Source organism: Bufo bufo, chromosome 2 (assembly GCF_905171765.1).
Source record: "Bufo bufo chromosome 2, aBufBuf1.1, whole genome shotgun sequence".
NCBI lineage: Eukaryota > Metazoa > Chordata > Amphibia > Anura > Bufonidae > Bufo > Bufo bufo.
Genome location: NC_053390.1, coordinates 409,793,035 through 409,818,104, shown reverse-complemented (window position 1 = coordinate 409,818,104; position 25,070 = coordinate 409,793,035). Strand labels below are relative to the sequence as shown.

The 25,070-nt window shown below is 42.6% G+C and overlaps 1 protein-coding gene across 1 annotated transcript in view; it reads left to right on the top strand.

The window, feature by feature from the left end:
* Positions 1 to 25,070, top strand: part of PLPPR1 (phospholipid phosphatase related 1) — a 149,910-nt gene that overhangs the window by 105,178 nt on the left and 19,662 nt on the right. Inside the window, exons 5-6 of the mRNA XM_040420343.1 lie at positions 3,883 to 4,059; positions 23,516 to 23,647. Of these exons, the coding sequence (XP_040276277.1) occupies positions 3,883 to 4,059; positions 23,516 to 23,647 (309 nt within the window). The remainder of the gene's footprint in view (positions 1 to 3,882; positions 4,060 to 23,515; positions 23,648 to 25,070) is intronic.

The following is a 25,070-nucleotide window of genomic DNA, read 5'->3' as shown; positions in this document are numbered from 1 at the left end:
AATGTATTCACTGAGGAAGATAAACTGTCAGATGAAATGCTGAATGCTGAAATAAATTCCCCATTAAAAGTGCCCTGTCTGACCCAGGAAGAAGTACAACAGCGACTTAAAAAGATTAAAATAGACAAATCTCCAGGATTGGATGGCATACACCCCCGTATCCTAAGGGAATTAAGTAATGTCATAGCCAGACCCTTATTTCTGATATTTGCAGATTCTATACTGACAGGGAATGTCCCACAGGATTGGCGCATGGCAAATGTGGTGCCAATATTCAAAAAGGGTCCAAAAACAGAGCCTGGAAACTATAGGCCGGTAAGTTTAACATCTGTTGTGGGTAAACTGTTTGAAGGTTTTCTGAGAGATGCTATCTTAGAGCATCTTAACGGAAATAAGTAAATAACGCTATATCAGCATGGCTTCGTGAGGGATCAGTCATGCCAAACTAATTTAATCAGTTTCTATGAGGAGGTAAGTTCTAGACTTGACAGCGGCGAATCAATGGATGTCGTGTATCTGGACTTCTCCAAAGCATTTGACACTGTACCACATAAAAGGTTAGTATATAAAATGAGAATGCTCGGACTGGGAGAAAACGTCTGTAAGTGGGTAAGTAACTGGCTCAATGATAGAAAACAGAGGGTGGTTATTAACGGTACATACTCAGATTGGGTCACTGTCACTAGTGGAGTACCTCAGGGGTCAGTATTGGGCCCTATTCTCTTCAATATATTTATTAATGATCTTGTAGAAGGCTTGCATAGTAAAATATCAATTTTCGCAGATGACACTAAACTGTGTAAAGTAATTAACACGGAAGAGGACAGTATACTACTACAGAGGGATCTGGATAGATTGAAGGCTTGGGCAGATAACTGGCAGATGAGGTTTAACACTGACAAATGTAAAGTTATGCACATGGGAAGGAATAATGCAAGTCACCCGTACATACTAAATGGTAAAACACTCGGTAACACTGACATGGAAAAGGATCTAGGAATTTTAATAAACAGCAAACTAAACAGCAAAAACCAGTGTCAGGCAGCTGCTGCCAAGGCCAACAAGATAATGGGTTGCATCAAAAGGGGCATAGATTCCCGTGATATGAACATAGTCCTACCACTTTACAAATCGCTAGTCAGACCACACATGGAGTACTGTGTACAGTTCTGGGCTCCTGTAAACAAGGCAGACATAGCAGAGCTAGAGAGGGTTCAGAGGAGGGCAACTAAAGTAATAACTGGAATGGGGCAACTACAGTACCCTGAAAGATTATCAAAATTAGGGTTATTCACTTTAGAAAAAAGACGACTGAGGGGAGATCTAATTAATATGTATAAATATATCAGGGGTCAGTACAGAGATCTATCCCATCAGCTATTTATCCCCAGGACTGTGACTGTGACGAGGGGACATCCTCTGCGTCTGGAGGAAAGAAGGTTTGTACACAAACATAGAAAGGGATTCTTTACGGTAAGAGCAGTGAGACTATGGAACTCTCTGCCTGAGGAGGTGGTGATGGTGAGTACAATAAAGGAATTCAAGAGGGGCCTGGATGTGTTTCTAGAGCGTAATAATATTACAGGCTATAGCTACTAGAGAGGGGTCGTTGATCCAGGGAGTTATTCTGATTGGAGTCGGGAAGAAATTTTTTATTCCCCTAAAGTGGAGAAAATTGGCTTCTACCTCACAGGGTTTTTGCCTTCCTCTGGATCAACTTGCAGGATAACAGGCCGAACTGGATGGACAAATGTCTTTTTTCGGCCTTATGTACTATGTTACTATGTTACATGCAAATAAAGTGTCATCTCTGTTTTGGATCCACTCCTGTTTTTTTTTTTTGGCTTTATCAATACTGATGGATTACTAACCAAATGCTGACCGAGTGAAGGCGGATGCTCCTCAGACAGGATCCGTTTTTTGGGGGTTATTGTTCTGATGGATCAGAGGAAGGGCAAAATAATCAGTGACGTCAACACAAACTTAATGCTGACACCCTCTCCACTCTGTCGGGGGGCTCTACTTGTATAAGCATTTAATACAACAGGTTCTGTAGACATTTATGTGGAATCAGCTGCTGACGGTGTAAAAGGAGTGCACTTCTTCTTGGCGCTAACATTGACTTGTAAGGCTCACACTTATTGGTCAGTTTTGGCCCGTAACTGCGCAAATAAGTGAGGTGTTCAGTGATTCTAAGAGCGACACCTGTCATGCACGTGTCATACTGACTCACAGTATTATTTCACTACCACAGCAGACTCACTATGCGTGTTACTACAAGGAACAGTGTTCTACACCAATATACAGGCTCTCTGCAGCCAGGAAATAGCCGTTTTTTTTAATGCAATTTGCCACAAATAAATTTGCATTGAACCACATTTTTTTTTTTTAATTTGGCGAACCGGCCAAATCGTATTTTTGAGAAATTCACAGATCTCTAGAGGTATAAATCGAAAACTGTGAACAAAAGTATAGACAAAATGACAGAGGAAAACTTTATTGAGGTTCATTCATGGAAATTGAGAGTTCACCTCTGTTCATTTCAGTATTGTTTACTTTATCACTTCAATCATATATTGCTTTTTTATTTCATCTTTAATTTATAACAATAACAAAATAACTCAGATTTCAAGAAAGTCTGTCTAACATCTGCAAAGCACTATTGCCCCCTAGTGTTTATCATTAGTATTGTAATATTAACAGGTATAGCTAAGTAGCTACAAAAAATATAAATTAGAGGTAAGTTTTCATTGTGATATGATTCTGTGATTATTTCTGTAAATTGCGAGGGATAGCTGGGATACAGTAACTTCAATTTGACCTTGCATATCCCACTTCTCCTTCCTATATCTCTGTCATATTTAGCATACTGTAGTTAAGCTGGGTATACATATGAGTTATCTGTTGACCAAACACTTGTTTGGCTGACAGCTATTTCTACTGACTCATGCTGACAATGCTTGGCTTTGCCTAGGGTATACAGGTGAAACTCGAAAAATTAGAATATTGTTCATTTATTTCAGTAATGCAACTTAAAAGGTGAAACTAACATATGAGATAGACTCATTACATGCAAAGCGAGATATTTCAAGCCTTTATTTGTTATAATTTGGATGGTTATGGCTTACAGCTTATGAAACCCCCAAAGTCACGATCTCAGGTACCCTTTGCTCAGGGGTATCTATTAATTAGCTGACTAGAGTGTGACACTTTGAGCCTAAAATATTGAACCTTTTCACAATATTCTAATTTTAAGTTCCATTAATGCAATTCCTTTTAAGTTGAATTACTGAAATAAATGAACTTTTGCACGATATTTGGATTTTACGAGTTTTACCTGTATGTTTATAGCAGAATGAGACCCAGTTAGACACTTCTGGTAGCGGCTTATCTCCTGAAGGAGCAAAGGATCATGCCTGTTGAAATCTAACAATCCAAATTCGTCATTCTCCTGACATTTGGCCTTGGAAGGTGAGTCAGGAAACCCTCATACACATTAGACAAGTCTTCTGATCCTGCAGAAATTTTACATTACAGTATTATAGTCAAAGCATACCCTCTTTATTGTGACAGGAACAGTAAACCGGCCTGAAATGTACTCAGTCTTTACCCAATATTATATAATCCAACACCAAGTGATGAGTCTCAACAATTAACTTATTTCTATGGCCATGGTCACCAATTCATCCCATACTATAGATTGTTTCATCAAGCTGTGACCTTATTGGTACGTTCTTTCTATGTGTTCTGAATAATGCTTTTCAGGTAAGCACTATGCAATTCCATGTGTGTGCCATGCAAACCTTTTAAATCTTTTTGATAGCACAGTTAAATAAACCATAATCCTATTCAACTGACAAGGGATTCTCTCTAATGTTTCAGATGTACATCACGAGCACAATTAAAACGAAAAGCAGCAGACTAGCTAAACCTGTTCTCTGCCTTGGGACTCTTTGTTCTGCCTTTCTAACTGGATTGAACCGTGTATCTGAATACAGAAACCACTGTGTAGACGTCATTGGTGGCTTTATTCTGGGAACTGCTGTGGCTTTGTTTTTGGTGAGTAGCATCAGAACAAGGTTTCATTATTGTATTATTCATGGTAGAAATCTAAATTGCTATTTGTAAATGTAATGCTACTTTATATATATCATTCAGATACTCACAAGATCGTAAGCGGAAGGATGTGTAGATGAAATAAATCTTAAGACTGCTATGATAAGTGATTGTATTACATATGTGAGCCATCTCTTTGTATATCGTCATAAAAAATATCAATGTTTACTAGAATATTAAAACTATTGTCGAAATAGTGAAGCCTGAGGTTTGGCTCTTGACTTACAGTGGGGGAAATAATTATTTGACCCCTCACTGATTTTGTAAGTTTGTCCAATGACAAAGAAATGAAAAGTCTCAGAACAGTATCATTTCAATGGTAGGTTTATTGTAACAGTGGCAGATAGCACATCAAAAGGAAAATCGAAAAAATAACTTTAAATAAAAGATAGCAACTGATTTGCATTTCATTGAGTGAAATAAGTATTTGAACCCCTACCAACCATTAAGAGTTCTGGCTCCCACAGAGTGGTTAGACACTTCTACTCAATTAGTTACCCTCATTAAGGACACCTGTCTTAACTAGTCACCTGTATAAAAGACACCTGTCCACAGAATCAATCAATCAAGCAGACTCCAAACTCTCCAACATGGGAAAGACCAAAGAGCTGTCCAAGGATGTCAGAGACAAAATTGTAGACCTGCACAAGGCTGGAATGGGCTACAAAACCATTAGCAAGAAGCTGGGAGAGAAGGTGACAACTGTTGCGATTGTTCGAAAATGGAAGGAGCACAAAATGACCATCAATCGACCTCGCTCTGGGGCTCCACGCAAGATCTCACCTCGTGGGGTGTCAATGGTTCTGAGAAAGGTGAAAAAGCATCCTAGAACTACACGGGAGGAGTTAGTTAATGACCTCAAATTAGCAGGGACCACAGTCACCAAGAAAACCATTGGAAACACATTACACCGCAATGGATTAAAATCCTGCAGGGCTCGCAAGGTCCCCCTGCTCAGGAAGGCACATGTGCAGGCCCGTCTGAAGTTTGCCAATGAACACCTGAATGATTCAGAGAGTGACTGGGAGAAGGTGCTGTGGTCTGATGAGACCAAAATAGAGCTCTTTGGCATTAACTCAACTCGCTGTGTTTGGAGGAAGAAAAATGCTGCCTATGACCCCCAAAACACCGTCCCCACCGTCAAGCATGGGGGTGGAAACATTTTGCTTTGGGGGTGTTTTTCTGCTAAGGGCACAGGACAACTTATTCGCATAAACGGGAAAATGGACGGAGCCATGTATCGTGAAATCCTGAGCGACAACCTCCTTCCCTCTGCCAGGAAACTGAAAATGGGTCGTGGATGGGTGTTCCAGCACGACAATGACCCAAAACATACAGCAAAGTCAACAAAGGAGTGGCTCAAGAAGAAGCACATTAAGGTCATGGAGTGGCCTAGTCAGTCTCCGGACCTTAATCCAATCGAAAACCTATGGAGGGAGCTCAAGCTCAGAGTTGCACAGAGACAGCCTCGAAACCTTAGGGATTTAGAGATGATCTGCAAAGAGGAGTGGACCAACATTCCTCCTAAAATGTGCGCAAACTTGGTCATCAATTACAAGAAACGTTTGACCTCTGTGCTTGCAAACAAGGGTTTTTCCACCAAGTATTAAGTCTTTTTTTGTTAGAGGGTTCAAATACTTATTTCACTCAATGAAATGCAAATCAGTTGCTATCTTTTATTTAAAGTTATTTTTTCGATTTTCCTTTTGATGTGCTATCTGCCACTGTTACAATAAACCTACCATTGAAATGATACTGTTCTGAGACTTTTCATTTCTTTGTCATTGGACAAACTTACAAAATCAGTGAGGGGTCAAATAATTATTTCCCCCACTGTATATTACTCTAAGTCTATGCCCAATTAAAGCTGGTCTTCAAGATTTCTACTTACTTAAACTAATCTGATATATATATATATATATATATATATATATATTATTTTTAGCAAACAATATAAGACATACACAAACACAGCATTCACCTTGAATACCCCCCCCCCCCCCCCTCAATCTTACCCTTCCAATAGAAAAGAGAAGAACCTCCCAAAAAGCTGAAATAAAAATAAATGTAACTACTGCTCTTAGAGGAAAGAATCCCCTTTTATGGCTATGGTCAAACCTAGAGGATGCCTTCTTGTCCTGGTCGCAGGTCTAGGTATAAAAACCTACAAGTTTGTCTGTATAGTCCATTCATATGTTTAAATCATAATGAGATCTCCCTAAGACGTCTTTGTACACTTACATTGTACTAACAGAACCCGATGGACCTCCTACCATTTGACTTTTAATGAGGGAAGTCAGGGTTTCTGCCATAGTTGTTTTGCCCAGAAGAATAGTAGTGATAGAATTTATATAAGGGCTCTTTCACACGAGCAAATCCTGTGTGTGGAATCCGCTGCGTGAAAGAGAGCCAAGCTCCATTCCGGACAGCAGAGACACGGAGCATTAACATGATTGATAATGCTCCATGCCTCTCTGTGATCTTTTTACTACAAAATCACAGTGAGATAAACATGTCACTGTGATTTTGTAGTAAAAAGGTCACAGGGAGGCACAGAGCATTATCAATCATGGTAATACTCGGTGTCTGTGCTATCCGGAACGGGGCTTGGTTCTCTTTCAGGCAGCGGATTCCACGCACAAGCTCGTGTGAAAGAGCCCTAAACTGTCTTGAATTGTGACAGAGGCGCCATATTATTTTATGATAAATGGAAATCCAACGAATATCATTCAATGGAACCCTCTTCTATGGAGTGATATGATGCCCAGCATTATCTATAGGAGGCAGGTTACTAGATGAAGAATAACAAGCTCTTCACATCAGATAGAGAACGTTCACAATTACATGCAAAAAAACTGTGTTATTGTATTTGTTGTGCACCTCTGGGAATTACACAGCAGTATACAGTTAGGCATTAGGGACTGGATACTGTATTACCTGGGAATAGGCAATGTACATATAGTGCCATATTGTACCATAAGACAGCCGGAAATGAGCACCATTCAATGCAAAGAATAATGTGAACTGCTCTAATTTTGGGTACAGATGAACGAAAGTTCAAAGACTTGATTCACTGGGCCTTCAAATTTCCTATTATGAGACTTGTATGAAAAACTAGACAAGTTGACATATTGATCTATTATTGATTTGCTAAAAGTTTACCTTAAAGGGTTTGTCCTATTCTAACAACTTATCCCCTATCCACTAGTGTTGAGCGCGAATATTCAAATTACAAATTTTTATCACGAATATCGGCACTTCGAGAATTTGCAAATATTTCGAACTAGCAGAAGGACCCGGCTTTGCACGGATATATTTAATCTATTTCATTTCATATTTCCATGTGTCATATAAAGATATCAACAGTATCCCCCAAAACAGTGACCTCTACAGTACCCGTTCCTTAATCAGTGACCTCTACAGTGCCCGCCACTTTAACAGTGATTTCCACAGTGCCCGCCTCTTTAACAGTGACCTCCACAGTGGACGCCCCTTTAACATTAACCTCCACAGTGCCCGCCCCTTTAACAGTGACCTCCACAGTACCCGCCCCTTTAACAATGACCGCATCTTTAACAGTCACCTGCACAGTGCCTGCCCCTTTAACAGTGACCTTCACAGTGCCCACCTCTTTAACAGTGACCTCCACAGTGCCCGTCCCTTTAACACTGACCTCCACAGTGCCCGCCCTTTTAACAGAGACTTCCACAATGCCCGCCCCTTTAACAGTGACCTTCATAGTGACTGCCCCTTTAACAGTGACCTGCACAGTGCCTTCCCCTTTAACAGTGACCTGCACAGCGCCTGCCCCTTTAACAGTGAGCTTCACAGTGTTTGCCCCTTTAAAAGTGACCTCCACAGTGCTTTTACCTTTAACAATGACCTCTACAGTGCCCACCCCTTTAACAATGACCTCCACCGTGCCCACCCCTTTAACATTGACCTCCACAGTGCTTGCCCCTTTAACAGTGACCTCCACAGTGCCTGCCCCTTTAACATTGACCTCCACAGTGCCCGCCCTTTTAACAGTGACCTTCACAGTGCCCGTCCCTTTAACCTCTTGGGGACACATGACGTACGTAATGATGTCCCGGTACTTAAGGACACATGACGTTATGTGTAGTTCCGATCACCGCCGCACGGCGGGCAGGAATCAGAACTGGGTGCCTGCTGAAATCAATCGGCAGGCACCCTGGGACAATGCGTGGGGTCCTGTGTCAATTCAGACCTGCGGTTTGTGGCGTTTGCGGGTCGTTCCAGCAGGCGGCGGTGCCATCGGGTCCCCGTGCTGCTGTAATGGGGACCCGATGGCATGGAAGGCAGTGCGATGACTTCCTTAGGCATCGGCGCTGCGTTTCGGTGAAGAGCCCGTGAGATCCAGCCCCCTGGATCTCACAGGCAGGAAGCTGTATGAGTAATACACACTGTATTACTCATACAGCCAATGCATTCCAATACAGAAGTATTGGAATGCATTGTAAAGGGGATCAGACCCCCAAAAGTTGAAGTCCCAAAGTAGATAAAAAATAACGCGAAAAAATAAGTTTAAAAAATAACGTTTTCCCCCAAAAAATGTAAAGTTTCAATAAAAAAAAAAAAAGTAATTTCCCCCAAATAAAGTAAAAAAAAATTGGTAAAAAATAAGGAAAAAAAAAGTATTAGGTCTCGCCGCCTCCATATCGACCGGATCTATAAACATATCACATGACCTAACCCCTCAGATGAACACCATAAAAAATAAAAAATAAAAGCTAAATAAACAATTTTTTTGTCGCATTACATCACAAAAAGTACAACAAGCAAGCGATCAAAGAGGCGTATACACACCCAAAATAGTACCAATCTAACCGTCACCTCATCCCACAAAAAATGCGCCCCTACCTAAGACGATCACACAAAAAAAAAAAAATGGCTCAGAATATGGAGACTAAAACATAATTTTTTTTTTGTTTTAAAAAAGCTGTTAGGCTGGGTTCACACGAGCGTGTCCGGATTAGGTCCGGATGCGTCCCGGTGTGTTGCGGCAAAACCGCGCGAGTAGGAATGCAATTGCAGTCAGTTTTGACTGCAATTGCGTTCCGATGTTCAGTTTTTATCGCGCGGGTGCAATGTTTTTTGCACGCGCGTGATAAAAAACCGACACTGGTACCCAGACCCGAACTTCTTCACAGAAGTTCAGGTTTGGGTTAGTTGTAGTGTAGATTGTATTACTTTCCCTTATAACATGCTTGCGGATGCTTGCGATTTTCACGCAACCCCATTCACTTCTATGGGGCCTGCGTTGCGTGAAAAACGCAGAATATAGAGCATGCTGCGATTTTCACGCAACGCATAAGTGATGCGTGAAAATCATCGCTCATCTGAACAGCCCCATAGAAATGAATGGGTCCAGATTCAGTGCGGGTGCAATGCGTTCACCTACCGCATTGCACCCGCGCGGAAATCTCGCCCGTGTGAACGCAGCCTTATTGTGTAAAACTTAAGTAAATTGAAAAAGTATACATATTAGGTATCGCCGCGTCCGTAAATACCTGCTCTATAAAAATATCACATGACCTAACCCCTCAGGTGAATACCGTAAAAAAATATAAATAAAAACGGTGTAAAAAAAGCCATTTTTGGTCACCTTACATCACATAAAGTGTAATAGCAAGCGATCAAAAAGTCATACGCACCCCAAAATAGTGCCAATGAAACGGTCATCTCATCCCGAAAAAAATGAGCCCCTAAACAAGACAGTCGCCCAAAAAATAAATAAAACTATGACTTTCAGAATGTGGAGACACTAAAGAATCATTTAAAAAATATATATTGCTTTGTTATGTAAACGCGACAACCTGCTCAATAAAAATACCACATGATCTAACCTGTTAGATGAATGTTGTAAATAACAAAAAATAAAAACTGTGCCAAAACAGCTATTTCTTGTTACCTTGCCTCACAAAAAGTGTAATATAGAGCAACCAAAAATCATATGTACCATAAAATAGTACCAACAAAACTGCCACCCTATCCCATAGTTTCTAAAATGGTGTCACTTTTCTGGAGTTTCTTCTCTAGGGGTGCATCAGGGGGCTCCAAATAGGACATGGTGTCAAAAAACCAGTCCAGCAAAATCTGCCTTGCAAAAACTGTGTGGCATTCCTTTCCTTCTGCGCCCTGCAGTGTGCCCGTACAGCAGTTTACGACCACATATCGGGTGTTTCTGTAAACTACAGAATAAGAGCCATAAATATTGTAAATTTGTTTGGCTGTTAACCCTTGGTTTGTAACTGGAAAAAAATTATTAAAATGAGAAATCTGCCAAAAAAGTGAAATTTTGAAATTTTATCTCTATTTCCCATTAATTCTTGTGGTACACCTAAAGGGTTAACAAAGTTTTTAAAATCAGTTTTGAATACCTTGAGGGGTGTAGTTTCTAAAATGGGTTTACTGTTTTGGAGTTTCTACTCTAGGGGTGCATCAGGGGGACTTCAAATGGGACATGGTGTCAAAAAACCAGTCCAGCAAAATCTGCCTTCCAAAAACAGTAGTTTGAAGGGTGTAGTTTCTAGAATGGGGTCATTTTTGGGTGGTTTCTATTATGTAAACCTCGCAAAGTGACTTCAGACCTGAACTGGTCCTTAAAAAGTAGGTTTTTGAAAATTTCTGAAAAATTTCAAGATTTGCTTCTAAACTTCTAAGCCTTGTAACATCCCCAAAAAATAAAATATCATTCCCAAAATGATCCAAACATGAAGTAGACATATGGAGAATGTAAAGTAATAACTATTTTTGTAGGTATTACTATGTAATATAGAAGTAGAGAAATTGAAACTTTTTTTTATTCCATTTTACCAGTGTCATGAAGTACAATATGTGACGAAAAAACTATCTCAGAATGGCCTGGATAAGTCAAAGCGTTTTAAAGTTATCACCACATAAAGTGACACTGCTCAGATTTGCAAAAAATGCCCCAGTCCCTAAGGGGTTAACAGTGACCTTCATAGTGACTGCCCTTTTAACCATGACTTCCACTATGCCCACCCCATTAACATAGACCCACCCAGGGGTCAAGTCCTGGGGAAAAAAGTGTGGGAACTTACCCAAGATCCACTGCAACCCCCCCCCCCCCAAAAAAAAAATATATATTTCGCTGAAAATTCAGTGCAAAATTTATTGTAAAGTGCCAGTTTACACAAACAACTGCAAAATTAACATGAAATAAACATGGAGATCCCAGTGCCAGCTGCCTTGCTGGTGGACGATTGGCATATACTTCTGCTGTGGCCCAATCGTCCACCAGCAAGGCAGCTGGCACTGGGATCTCCATGTTATTGGTCAGTTAATACATCAGGGACCCCCTGGCATGGGGCCTGGGCATAGCTAAGTGCAAACTGGGTGATCCATAGGCAGGACCGGGTGGCTGCCCTCATCCACCAGCCCGTCCCTAATGCCAGTCAATACCCCCTTAGGAAATCTCTCATCAGATGTGAGAGCAGCAGCGATCGATCAGCCAGGATTAATGTGCACAGTGGGAGGCCTCGCTTAGGCAAGTGACAAACTGCCCCCCTCATTCTTAGGCAAGTGACAAACTCAGCTCTACTACATCTACAATGAGCAACTACAACAAATCTAATGCCAAACTGCAGTTCCTCTATGTGATGCCTTGAATAGCTTCCACTGTGGGTCCAGTGGAAGCTATCTGAGGCATCACAATCGCATAGAGGAACTGCAGTTTGGCATTACATTTGTTGTAGTTGCTCATTGTAGATGTAGCAGAGCTGGGTTTGTCACTTGCCTAAGATTGAGGGGGGGGGGGCAGTTTGTCACTTGCCTAAGGCCAGGGTAAGGGGGGCCTCCCACCCAGGCTGAGCACATTAATCCTGGCTGATCGATCGCTTCTGGCCTGCTGCTGTGCTGCCTGCAGTCACATCTGATGAGAGTACTGACTGAGATAAAGGAGGGGGTATTGACTGGTCTGGTCTGGGGCTGCTGGCCACCGGCGCTCCCACCAGGCGGGTTAGGGCCCCCGGACTCACTCAGGGACAGTCACAGACACTTAGACTGGCCTGGACCGGACCACCAGGACCCCGGTCCGGTCGGATGGTCCAGCCACGCTCACCTCAGCAGACAGTCAGGCAGGGGCGTACACAGAAATCATTGGGCCCCATAGCTTTTATGCCTTGCAGGATAGCAGGAAATCTGAGTGACATTACATGATGTAATAGCACCCAGCTTTTCTGCTCTCCTGCATGGCACATGTGGAGAGACATGAGAAAGCTGAGTAACACAACCCTCATATCTTCTCCTGCCTCTGCACTTGTGCCATGCAGGACATCAGGAAAGCTGAGTCACATTACATAATGTAGTGACACCCAGCTTCCCTCCTGTTCTGAATGGCATATGTGCAGAGGAATAGCCTGGGAAAGCTGAGTGACCCCCCTCCACACACATACACCTCTGCACTGTCCTCACCTACAAGTCCTCACTTACTTCATTACTGGTTGTGGCAATCCAGAGGAATCAGGTGGGGGCGGAGCTAACAGGCAGGAGGCGAAGCTAGGAGGCGGGGCTAGCAGACGGGAGACAGTTAGGAAGATAGACAGGGGCGGGGACTCTCCTCCACTGCAGGGCCCCCCCTTCCTCACGGGCCCCATAGCAGCTGCGTGGTCTGCCTATATGGTAGGTACCCCACTGCAGTCAGGCAGTCGCAGGCTCAGGATAGGAGGAGGGGAGCTCTCAGCCAGGAGGAAAGGGGGGGGAGTCAGTCAGTCAGTGAGTCTTCCGTCCTCAACTGAAGCCGCTCCCCTTCCCTCCTCACTTAGCCTGCCCTGCACAGTGCGAGTCACGCAGGGCCTCGCCTCCGCTCCGCCCCCTGTGAATCTGATTTCACCGCTTCCCCTCCTGGTCCTTTTGCCCTGAAAGGGAACGGCGTTCCTGCCATGAAAAAAGTGCACTAACGCCGTTCCCACGCGTTCCCCCTCGACTCGACCCCTGGACCCACCTCTTTAACAGTGACCTCCACAGTGCAAGCCCCTTTAATAGTGACCTCCACAGTGTTCACTCCTTTAACAAGTGACCTCCACAATACCCACCCCTTTAACAGTGACCGCCCCTTTAACAGTGACCTCCAGAGTGCCCACTCCTTTAACAGTGACCATTACATTGCCTGTCCCTTTAATAGTGCTTACCCCTTTAACGGTGACCTCCACAGTACCCTCCCCTTTAAAAGTGATTTCCACAGTACCTTTCCCTTTAACAGTAACCTTCACAGTGCCCGCTCCTTTAACATTGACCACCCCTTTAAGAGTGACCTCCACAGAGCCCGCCCCTTTAACATTGACTACCCCTTTAACAGTGACCTTCACAGTGCCCGCTCCTTTAACATTGACCACCCCTTTAACAGTGACCTCCACAGTGCCCGCCCCTTTAACATTGACTACCCCTTTAACCACCTCCGGACCGCTGTACGCAGATTCGCGTTCCGGAGGTGGCAGCCCTGCGCTCAGCGACGCATATACGCGTCATCTCGCGTGAGCCGGGATTTCCTGTGAACGCGCGCACACAGGCGCGCGCGCTCACAGGAACGGAAGGTAAGAGAGTGGATCTCCAGCCTACCAGCGGCGATTGTTCGCTGGCAGGCTGGAGATGTGTTTTTTTTAACCCCTAACAGGTATATTAGACGCTGTTTTGATAACAGCATCTAATATACCTGCTACCTGGTCCTCTGGTGGTCCCCTTTGTTTGGATCGACCACCAGAGGACACAGGTAGCTCAGTAAAGTCCCACCAAGCACCATTACACTACACTACACCCCCCCCCGTCACTTATTAACCCCTTATTAGCCCCTGATCACCCCATATAGACTCCCTGATCACCCCCCTGTCATTGATTACACCCCTGTCATTGATCAACCCCCTGTAAAGCTCCATTCAGATGTCCGCATGATTTTTACGGATCCACTGATAGATGGATCGGATCCGCAAAACGCATACGGACGTCTGAATGAAGCCTTACAGGGGCGTGATCAATGACTGTGGTTATCACCCCATATAGACTCCCTGATCACCCCCCTGTCATTGATTACACCCCTGTCATTGATCAACCCCCTGTAAAGCTCCATTCAGATGTCCGCATGATTTTTACGGATCCACTGATAGATGGATCGGATCCGCAAAACGCATCCGGACGTCTGAATGAAGCCTTACAGGGGTGTGATCAATGACTGTGGTTATCACCCCATATAGACTCCCTGATCACCCCCCTGTCATTGATTACACCCCTGTCATTGATCAACCTCCTGTAAAGCTCCATTCAGATGTCCGCATGATTTTTACGGATCCACTGATAGATGGATCGGATTCGCAAAACACATACAGGCGTCTCCCTGGAGCCTTTCAGGGGGGGTGATCACCCCATATAGACTCCCTGATCACCCCCCTGTCATTGATCACCCCCCCCTGTCATTGATCACCCCCCCCCCCTGTCATGCTGCATTCAGATGTCCGTATGATTTTTACGGATCCACGGATACATGGATCGGATCCGCTAAACGCATACGGACATCTGAATGGAGCCTTACAGGGGCGTGATCAATGACTGTGGTGATCACCCCATATAGACTCTCTGATCACCCCCCTGTCATTGATCACCCCCCCTGTCATTGATCACCCCCCCTGTCATTGATCACCCTCTGTAAGGCTCCATTCAGACATTTTTTTGGCCCAAGTTAGCGGAATTATTTATTTTTTTCTTACAAAGTCTCATATTCCACTAACTTGTGTCAAAAAATAAAATCTCACATGAACTCACTATACCCCTCACGGAATCCAAATGCGTAAATTTTTTTAGACATTTATATTCCAGACTTCTTCTCACGCTTTAGGGCCCCTAGAATGCCAGGGCAGTATAAATACCCCACATGTGACCCCATTTCGGAAAGAAGACACCCCCAGGTATTCCGTGAGGGGCATATTGAGTCCATGAAAGATTGAAATTTTTGTCCCAAGTTAGCGGAACGGGAGACTTTGTGAGAAAAAAATAAAAAATATAAATTTCCGCTAACTTGTGCCAAAAAAAAAAAAATTCTATGAACTCGCCATGCCCCTCATTGAATACCTTGGGGTGTCTTCTTTTCAAAATGGGGTCACATGTGGGGTATTTATACTGCCCTGGCATTCTAGGGGCCCCAAAGCGTGAGAAGAAGTCTGGTATCCAAATGTCTAAAAATGCCCTCCTAAAAGGAATTTGGGCACCTTTGCGCATCTAGGCTGCAAAAAAGTGTCACACATCTGGTATCGCCGTACTCAGGAGAAGTTGGGGAATGTGTTTTGGGGTGTCATTTTACATATACCCATGCTGGGTGAGAGAAATATCTTGGTCAAATGCCAACTTTGTATAAAAAAAATGGGAAAAGTTGTCTTTTGCCAAGATATTTCTCTCACCCAGCATGGGTATATGTAAAATGACACCCCAAAACACATTCCCCAACTTCTCCTGAATACGGTGATACCACATGTGTGACACTTTTTTGCAGCCTAGGTGGGCAAAGGGGCCCATATTCCAAAGAGCACCTTTAGGATTTTTACAGGTCATTTACCTACTTACCACACATTAGGGCCCCTGGAAAATGCCAGGTCAGTATAACTACCCCACAAGTGACCCTATTTTGGAAAGAAGACACCCCAAGGTATTCCGTGAGGGGCATGGCAAGTTCCTAGAATTTTTTATTTTTTGTCACAAGTTAGTGGAAAATGATGATTTTTTTTTTTTTTCATACAAAGTCTCATATTCCACTAACTTGTGACAAAAAATAAAAACTTCCATGAACTCACTATGCCCATCAGCGAATACCTTGGGGTCTCTTCTTTCCAAAATGGGGTCACTTGTGGGGTATTTATACTGCCCTGGCATTCTAGGGGCCCAAATGTGTGGTAAGGAGTTTGAAATCAAATTCTGTAAAAAATGACCTGTGAAATCCGAAAGGTGCTCTTTGGAATATGGGCCCCTTTGCCCACCTAGGCTGCAAAAAAGTGTCACACATCTGGTATCTCTGTATTCAGGAGAAGTTGAGGAATGTGTTTTGGGGTGTCTTTTTACATATACCCATGCTGGGTGAGATAAATATCTTGGTCAAATGCCAACTTTGTATAAAAAAATGGGAAAAGTTGTCTTTTGCCAAGATATTTCTCTCACCCAGCATGGGTATATGTAAAAAGACACCCCAAAACACATTCCCCAACTTCTCCTGAATACAGAGATACCAGATGTGTGACACTTTTTTGCAGCCTAGGTGGGCAAAGGGGCCCATATTCCAAAGAGCACCTTTCGGATTTCACAGGTCATTTTTTACAGAATTTGATTTCAAACTCCTTACCACACATTTGGGCCCCTAGAATGCCAGGGCAGTATAAATACCCCACAAGTGACCCCATTTTGGAAAGAAGAGACCCCAAGGTATTCGCTGATGGGCATAGTGAGTTCATGGAAGTTTTTATTTTTTGTCACAAGTTAGTGGAATATGAGACTTTGTATGAAAAAAAAAAAATCATCATTTTCCACTAACTTGTGACAAAAAATAAAAGATTCTAGGAACTTGCCATGCCCCTCACGGAATACCTTGGGGTGTGTACTTTCCGAAATGGGGTCATTTGTGGGGTGTTTGTACTGTCTGGGCATTGTAGAACCTCAGGAAACATGACAGGTGCTCAGAAAGTCAGAGCTGCTTCAAAAAGCGGAAATTCACATTTTTGTACCATAGTTTGTAAACGCTATAACTTTTACCCAAACCATTTTTTTTTACCCAAACACATCTGGTATCTCCGTACTCAGGAGAAGTTGGGGAATGTGTTTTGGGGTGTCATTTTACATATACCCATGCTGGGTGAGAGAAATATCTTGGCAAAAAACAACTTTTCCCATTTTTTTATACAAAGTTGGCATTTGACCAAGATATTTATCTCACCCAGCATGGGTATATGTAAAAAGACACCCCAAAACACATTCCTCAACTTCTCCTGAATACAGAGATTTCAGATGTGTGACACTTTTTTGCAGCCTAGGTGGGCAAAGGGGCCCATATTCCAAAGAGCACCTTTCGGATTTCACAGGTCATTTTTTACAGAATTTGATTTCAAACTCCTTACCACACATTTGGGCCCCTAGAATGCCAGGGCAGTATAACTACCCCACAAGTGACCCCATTTTGGAAAGAAGAGACCCCAAGGTATTTCGTGATGGGCATAGTGAGTTCATAGAACTTTTTATTTTTTGTCACAAGTTAGTGGAATATGAGACTTTGTAAGAAAAAATAAAATAAAAAAAAAATCATAATTTTCCGCTAACTTGTGACAAAAAATAAAAAGTTCTATGAACTCACTATGCCCATCAGCGAATACCTTAGGGTGTGTACTTTCCGAAATGGGGTCATTTGTGGGGTGTTTGTACTGTCTGGGCATTGTAGAACCTCAGGAAACATGACAGGTGCTCAGAAAGTCAGAGCTGCTTCAAAAAGCGGAAATTCACATTTTTGTACCATAGTTTGTAAACGCTATAACTTTTACCCAAACCATTTTTTTTTACCCAAACATTTTTTTTTTATCAAAGACTTGTAGAACAATAAATTTAGAGCAAAATTTATATATGGATCTCGTTTTTTTTGCAAAATTTTACAACTGAAAGTGAAAAATGACATTTTTTTGCAAAAAAATCGTTAAATTTCGATTAATAACAAAAAAAGTAAAAATGTCAGCAGCAATGAAATACCACCAAATAAAAGCTCTATTAGTGAGAAGAAAAGGAGGTAAAATTCATTTGGGTGGTAAGTTGCATGACCGAGCAATAAATGGTGAAAGTAGTGTAGGTCAGAAGTGTAAAAAGTGGCCTGGTCTTTCAGGGTGTTTAAGCACTGGGGGCTGAGGTGGTTAACAGTGACCTTCACAGTGCCCGCCCCTTTAACAGTTACTTCCACAGTACCCGCCCCTTTAACAATGACATCCACAGTGCCCTCCCCTTTATCATTGACCACCCCTTCAACAGTGACCTTCATTGTAGCCTCCCCTTTAACAGTGACCTCCACAGTTTCCGCCCCTTTAACAGTGACCTCCACAGCGCCCGTCATATGTCATATGACTGAATATTTAAGGACCTGCGAACTGCTAAAACCTGTGATTAATTGTTATGGTAACCTGGAGTAAGACCCTGCAAGCTTCTATTGGCTAATAAGGGACATGTGACTGTGTAAATGGTAGTTTGGATTTGAATGAAAGGCTTGCTGGCTTCTATTGGTTAATGCAGTTCATTTTTTGGGAATATCTCTGGAATGGTACGTCCTAGAGAGCTGAGAATTAGTCTAAAACCTTCCCGGACACCTGATGTACAGTACAGACCAAAAGTTTGGACACACCTTCTCATTTAAAGAGTTTTCTTTATTTTCATGACTATGAAAGCATCAAAACTATGAATTAACACATGTGGAATTATATGCATAACAAACAAGTGTGAAACAACTGAAAATATGTCATATTCTAAGTTCTTCAAAGTAGCCACCTTTTGCTTTGATTACTGCTTTGCACACTCTTGGCTTTCTCTTGATGAGCTTCAAGAGGTAGTCCCCTGAAATGGTCTTCCAACAGTCTTGAAGGAGTTCCCAGAGATGCTTAGCACTTGTTGGCCCTTTTGCCTTCACTCTGCAGTCCAGCTCACCCCAAACCATCTCGATTGGGTTCAGGTCCGGTGACTGTGGAGGCCAGGTCATCTGGCGCAGCACCCCATCACTCTCCTTCATGGTCAAATAGCCCTTACTTCCAAAGTTTTCCCAATTTTTCGGCTGACTGACTGACCTTCATTTCTTAAAGTAATGATGGCCACTCGTTTTTCTTTACTTAGCTGCTTTTTTCTTGCCATAATACAAATTCTAACAGTCTATTCAGTAGGACTATCAGCTGTGTATCCACCTGACTTCTCCTCAACGCCACTGATGGTCCCAACCCTATTTATAAGGCAAGAAATCCCACTTATTAAACCTGACAGGGCACACCTGTGAAGTGAAAACCATTTCAGGGGACTACCTCTTGAAGCTCATCAAGAGAATGCCAAGAGTGTGCAAAGCAGTAATCAAAGCAAAAGGTGGCTACTTTGAAGAACCTAGAATATGACATATTTTCAGTTGTTTCACACTTGTTTGTTATGTATATAATGCCACATGTGTTAATTCATAGTTTTGATGCCTTCAGTGTGAATCTACAATTTTCATAGTCATGAAAATAAAGAAAACTCTTTGAATGAGAAGGTGTGTCCAAACTTTTGGTCTGTACTGTACCTGTGTGCCAAATTTGGTGAAGATCGGTCCAGTCATTTGGTCGCGCATAAAGAATGTCCAGACAGACAGACAGAAACTCATTTATATATATATATATATATATATATATATTTCATCTATTTAATTTCATGTTTCCGTGTGTGGTAAATAGATATCAACAGTTTCCCCCATAACAGTGACCTCTACAGTAACCGCCCCTTTAACAATGACCTCCAAAGTGCCCGCCCCTTTAACAGTGATCTCCACAGTGACCACCCCTTTAACAATGACCTTCACAGTGGCCGCCCCTTTAACATTGACCTCCACAGTGGCTGCCCCTTTAACATTGACTGCCAAAGTGCCTGCCCCTTTAACAGTGACCTCCACAGTGCCCGCCCCTTTAACAGTGACCGCATCTTTAACAGTGACCTCCACAGTGCCCGCCCCTTTAACAGTGACCTTCTCAGTGCCCGCGCCTTTAACAGTGACTTCCACAGTGTCCGCCCCTTTAACATTGACGACCCCTTTAACAGTGACCTCCACAGTGCCCGACTCTTTAACACTGACCACCCCTTTAACAGTGACCTTTATAGTTCCCGCCCCTTTAACTATGACTTCCACAGTGCCCACCCCTTTAACAATAACTTCCAAAGTGCTTGCCCCTTTAAAAGTGACCTCCTCAGTGCCCGCCCCTTTAACAGTGACCTCCACAGTGCCCACCCCTTTAACATTGACCACCCCTTTAACAGTGACCTTCATAGTGGCCGCCCCTTTAACAGTGACTGTCCCTTTAACAGTGACCTCCACATTGCCAGTCCCTTTAGTAGTGCCCGCCCCTTTAACAGTGACCTCAAAAGTGCCCGCCCCTTTAACAGTGACCTCCACAGTACCTGCCCCTTTAACAGTGACCTCCCCAGTGCACACCCCTTTAACTTTGACCACCTCTTTAATAGTGACCTCCACAGTGCCCGCCCCTTTAACATTGACTACCCCTTTAAGGCCTCTTTCACACGAGCGTGTCCGGATGCGTCCCGGTGCATTTCGGCAAACCCGTGCGAGTAGGTACCCAATTGCAGTCAGTTTTGACTGCGATTGCGTTCCGTTGTTCAGTTTTTATCGCGCGGGTGCAATGTGTTTTGCACGCGCTTGATAAAAAACTGAATGTGGTACCCAGACCCGAACTTCTTCACAGAAGTTCAGGTTTGGGTTAAAGGTTGTGTAGATTGTATTATTTCCCCTTATAACATGGTTATAAGGGAAAATAATAGCATTCTTAATACAGAATGCATAGTACAATAGGGCTGGAGGGGTTAAAAAAAGAAATAAAAATTTTACTCACCTTAATCCACTTGTTCGCGCAGCCGGCATCTCTTCTGTCTTCATCTGTGAGGAAAAGGACCTTTGATGATGTCATTACGCTCATCACATGGTCATTCACATGATCCATCACCATGGTGATGGATCATTTGATGAACGTAGTGACGTCATCAAAGGTCCTTTTCCTCACAGATGAAGACAGAAGAGATGCCGCCTGCCGAACAAGGGGATTAAGGTGAGTTAAATTATTTTTTATTTAATCCCTCCAGCCCTATTGTACTATGCATTCTGTATTAAGAATGCTATTATTTTCCTTAACCATGTTATAAGGGAAAATAATAATGATCGGGTCCCCATCCCGATCGTCTTCTAGCAACCGTGCGTGAAAATCGCAACGCATCTGCACTTGCTTGCGGATGCTTGCGATTTTCACGCAACCCCATTCATTTCTATGGGGCACCGCACAAGTGATGCGTGAAAATCACCGCTCATGTGCACACTGCACAGCCCCATAGAAATGCATGGGTCCGGATTCAGTGCGGGTGCAATACGTTCACCTCACGCATTGCACCCGCGCGGAAATCTCGCCCATGTGAAAGGGGCCTAACAGTGACCTTCATAGTGGCTGCCTCTTTAACAGTGACCTCTACAGTGCCCGCCCCTTTAACAGTGAACTCCACAACGCCTGTCTGTTTAATAGTGGCCCCTACCGCCCATGCTTGTAGCAGTGTAGTTGTGCCATCATATGTCATATGACTGAATATTTAAGGACCTGCGAACTGCTAAAACCTGTGATCAGTTGTTATGGCAACCTGGAGTAAGACCTGCGAGCTTCTATTGGCTAATAAGGGACATGTGACCGAGTAAATGGCAGTTTGGATTTTTCACCAGATTTTGACCTAATAGACCGCTTACATAGCGCTCTAGCATAGCAGTCTATGATTCTAATGGTACCTTTGATGTTTGCTTCTGAAGTTCCCCCAAGGCAAAAACTGACTTTTATTCATATGTAAATTAGGGCTCGCAAGTGCCCAGGGCGGCGTTCACCTCGTTGGAGCCCAGGCTGTTCTGCCTCTTTTCGTCATATCTCCGCCCCAGCCTCTTCCTCTGCCCGCCCCGCTCTTCCTTTGAGTCCTCCTTCTCTGCAGCGAGATCCCGCGCCTGCGCTATCCATTGCTTGGCCGGGGCATGCGCACTTGCGAGCCCTAATTTACATATGAATAAAAGTCCGTTTTTGCCTTGGGGGATCTTCACAAGCAAACATCAAAGGTACCATTAGAATCATAGACTGCTATGCTAGAGCGCTATGTAAGCGGTCTATAAGGTCACAATCTGGTGACAGACTCCCTTTAAGTGAAAGGCTTGCTGGCTTTTATTAGCTAATGCAGGTAATTTTTTGGGAATATCTCAGGAACGGTATGCCCTAGAGAAACTGAGACCCGCTCTAAAACCCTCCCGGACACCTGATGTACCTGTGTGCCAAATTTGGTGAAGATCGGTCCAGTCGTTTGGTCGCGCATAAAGAACATCCAGACGGACAGACGTACAGACAGACAGAAACTCATTTTTATATACTGTATATAAGAGATATAGTAATGTATACAGTATTCTTAAAAACGAATATTAGTTTTTTTGTTTTTTTTCCTTCTGAACCCATTTCCTACCTGCTTCTTGCTTGTGGGCCAATGTGAGAAAGCTGCAATATTGTAGTCTGTAGTGAATTAGAATATTCTTTATTATTTAATTTATTTTATCTTATGCAAAAAATTGGCAATGTAATATGCACGTTAATCGAGTAAGGGTGGGTTATAGGCAACTTTCTTATATGTAGAATATAGTATGAAATATATTCATAAAAAACAATATTAGTTTTTTTTTTTCATCTGAACCCATTACTCAATGTAATTGTAATTGTATTGAATATAGTGCTATATATTTGTTTTTTAGAATATTTGTCATTTTTATCCATCTGAAGTCATAATTCCTCCCTGCTTAAATTGCTTGTGGGCCAATGACTGTTCGCTTCAGATGGAAAAAAATGACGAATATTCTAAAAAACGAATATATAGCACTATATTGAATATAGTGCTATACAGTATATTTGTTTTTTTGAATATTTGTCATTATTTTCCATCTGAAGTCATGATTCCTCCCTGCTTAAGTTGCTTGTGGGCCAATGATTGTTCACTTCAGATGGAAAAAAATTACGAATATTCTAAAAAACGAATATATAGCACTATATTGAATATTCGTCATTTTTTTCCATCTGAAGTCATGATTCCTCCCTGCTTAAGTTGCTCGTGAGCAAATGACTCATTGGCCCACAAGCAAGAAGCAGGGAGGTATCATGTGTTCTTACAAATTCGCTTTACGCGACTTTTACATTGCAGATTTTTTGTAATCACGAAAATAATCTCGAATACGAATATATGACGAATATTCTACCACATATTCATGAAATATCGCAAATTCGAAATATTGCCCCTGCCGCTCATCACTACTATCCAAAAGGATATAGAATAATTGTCTGATCGGTCGATTCCCCCATTTGAGTGGAGCAGCAGACACGCATGCATGTTTCTGCTCTATTGAACTCTACGAGTGTTGAATGTGACTGCCACTCCATCCAAATAGGAGAAAATAGGCCCGCGTTCCAGTGATCTGGAGAGGCCCATGCGGTTGGACCTCTGCCTATCAGATATTAGTTGTTATAATAGGACAACCACTTTAATAGCTACAACCATACCTTGAAATAGTAACATTATAGCTTTTTATCTGTCACACTTTGTTTTGCTGTTGCAGGGACTGTGCGTTGTACACAATTTTAAAGGAACACATGATACGCCATCTAAGCCGAAGCCTGAAGATGCACGAGGAATGCCCCTAATGGCTTTCCCCAGAGTTGAGAGTCCTCTGGAGACTTTAAGTGCACAGGTATTTCATTACTGTATCTAGAAGTCTTTATACTGTACCTTGGAAATCTCTTTTCCAAATTATGTGGAGCCATTAGCGCATACTGAAAGCACTGTTTATGAATATGAAAAAAAAACAACTTGCTTTTAATGTTTACATTTAACGGAGTCGGTGGAATTTTTTTTTTAAATTAACCCCCTTTATATAATCTTGTTGGCTCACTAAGGTTCAAAACTAAAAATAATAATAATCCATTGGCTATCTGATGGCCTTCAAATGCAGGTCTTTAAAGCAGTTGTCCTGCCCTCCCCCACTGATTAGCTGTTCAATGTAGCTCCATTGCAGGAAGTTAGCGTCAGAGCTACACAACACCATCAACATTTTAGTGGATGGAGCTTGTTAATATAGCGAAGCTCCCTTGACTTCAGTGGGAGCAACACTGTAGTAGTGAGCGCCATCTATTACAATGTTGACGGTGCTGTGTAGACCTGTCGTAAACTTCTGGCAACAGCTACATTAAACACCCCCACCGATGAGCTAGTGATGGCCTATACTGAGAATGAGGAAAACCCCCTTAAATACTTAGAAACATACACTCTGGTCCCAGAGACTGATGACTATATTCTAATGTCAGGTAGTGAAACCAAATCCTTCACCAGTATAGCAAGTGGACCATCAGAGTAAATATATCCAGTAGTGTAGACAGCTGTCTATGGCAGAACCCAAACATGAAGAAGTGCACTAAAATAGGATTCACGAGGGTGTTGCCCCACTACTTTTTTTCTTGGCTCTTTATAGGCTTCTAAAAAGGCCTTTTATCAAAAATGGTGCTAAGGAAAGGGACTTAGTTGCCCATAGCAACCAATGATATTCCACCTCTCATTTTTCAGAGTTCATTTGGGAAATGAAAGATGAAATCTGATTGGTTCCTATGCACAACTTAGACCATTTTACTTTGCACCAGTCTAGATTAATCTCCCCCACACTTTTTACAGATTCAGCACTAAGCCAGCTTCTTCTCTAGTGCTCTACCAAACAGTGCAGACAGGGACATCATGTAAAATAAGATGTTTCCATCATTAACAGGCCTTGTTGGAATATTTACATAGAATAGTTGATGACCAGGTCTTTTGAGACAATCACTGTTCTATGTAAAAGTATAGAAATGATTGTTCTGTGCAAACATTGATTGAAAAGTCTATACATCACCAGGAACATTTCAAGATACTTCACAGAGGTTACATTAATTCTTTTCAGGCTCTCAATTTTCAGTTTACATTACTTTTATTTATCGGGGCACTTGAAGACGATGAGTAGCAGGAAAAGATGAAAAACATTCTAAAATGAATTGTGAAGGGCATGCATCAGTACATGTTTTGAAATGTGACATGTATAGAGTTTTAAATCCTGCCGTAAAAAGGGGCAAGTGGTCCCTCTAGTGGAG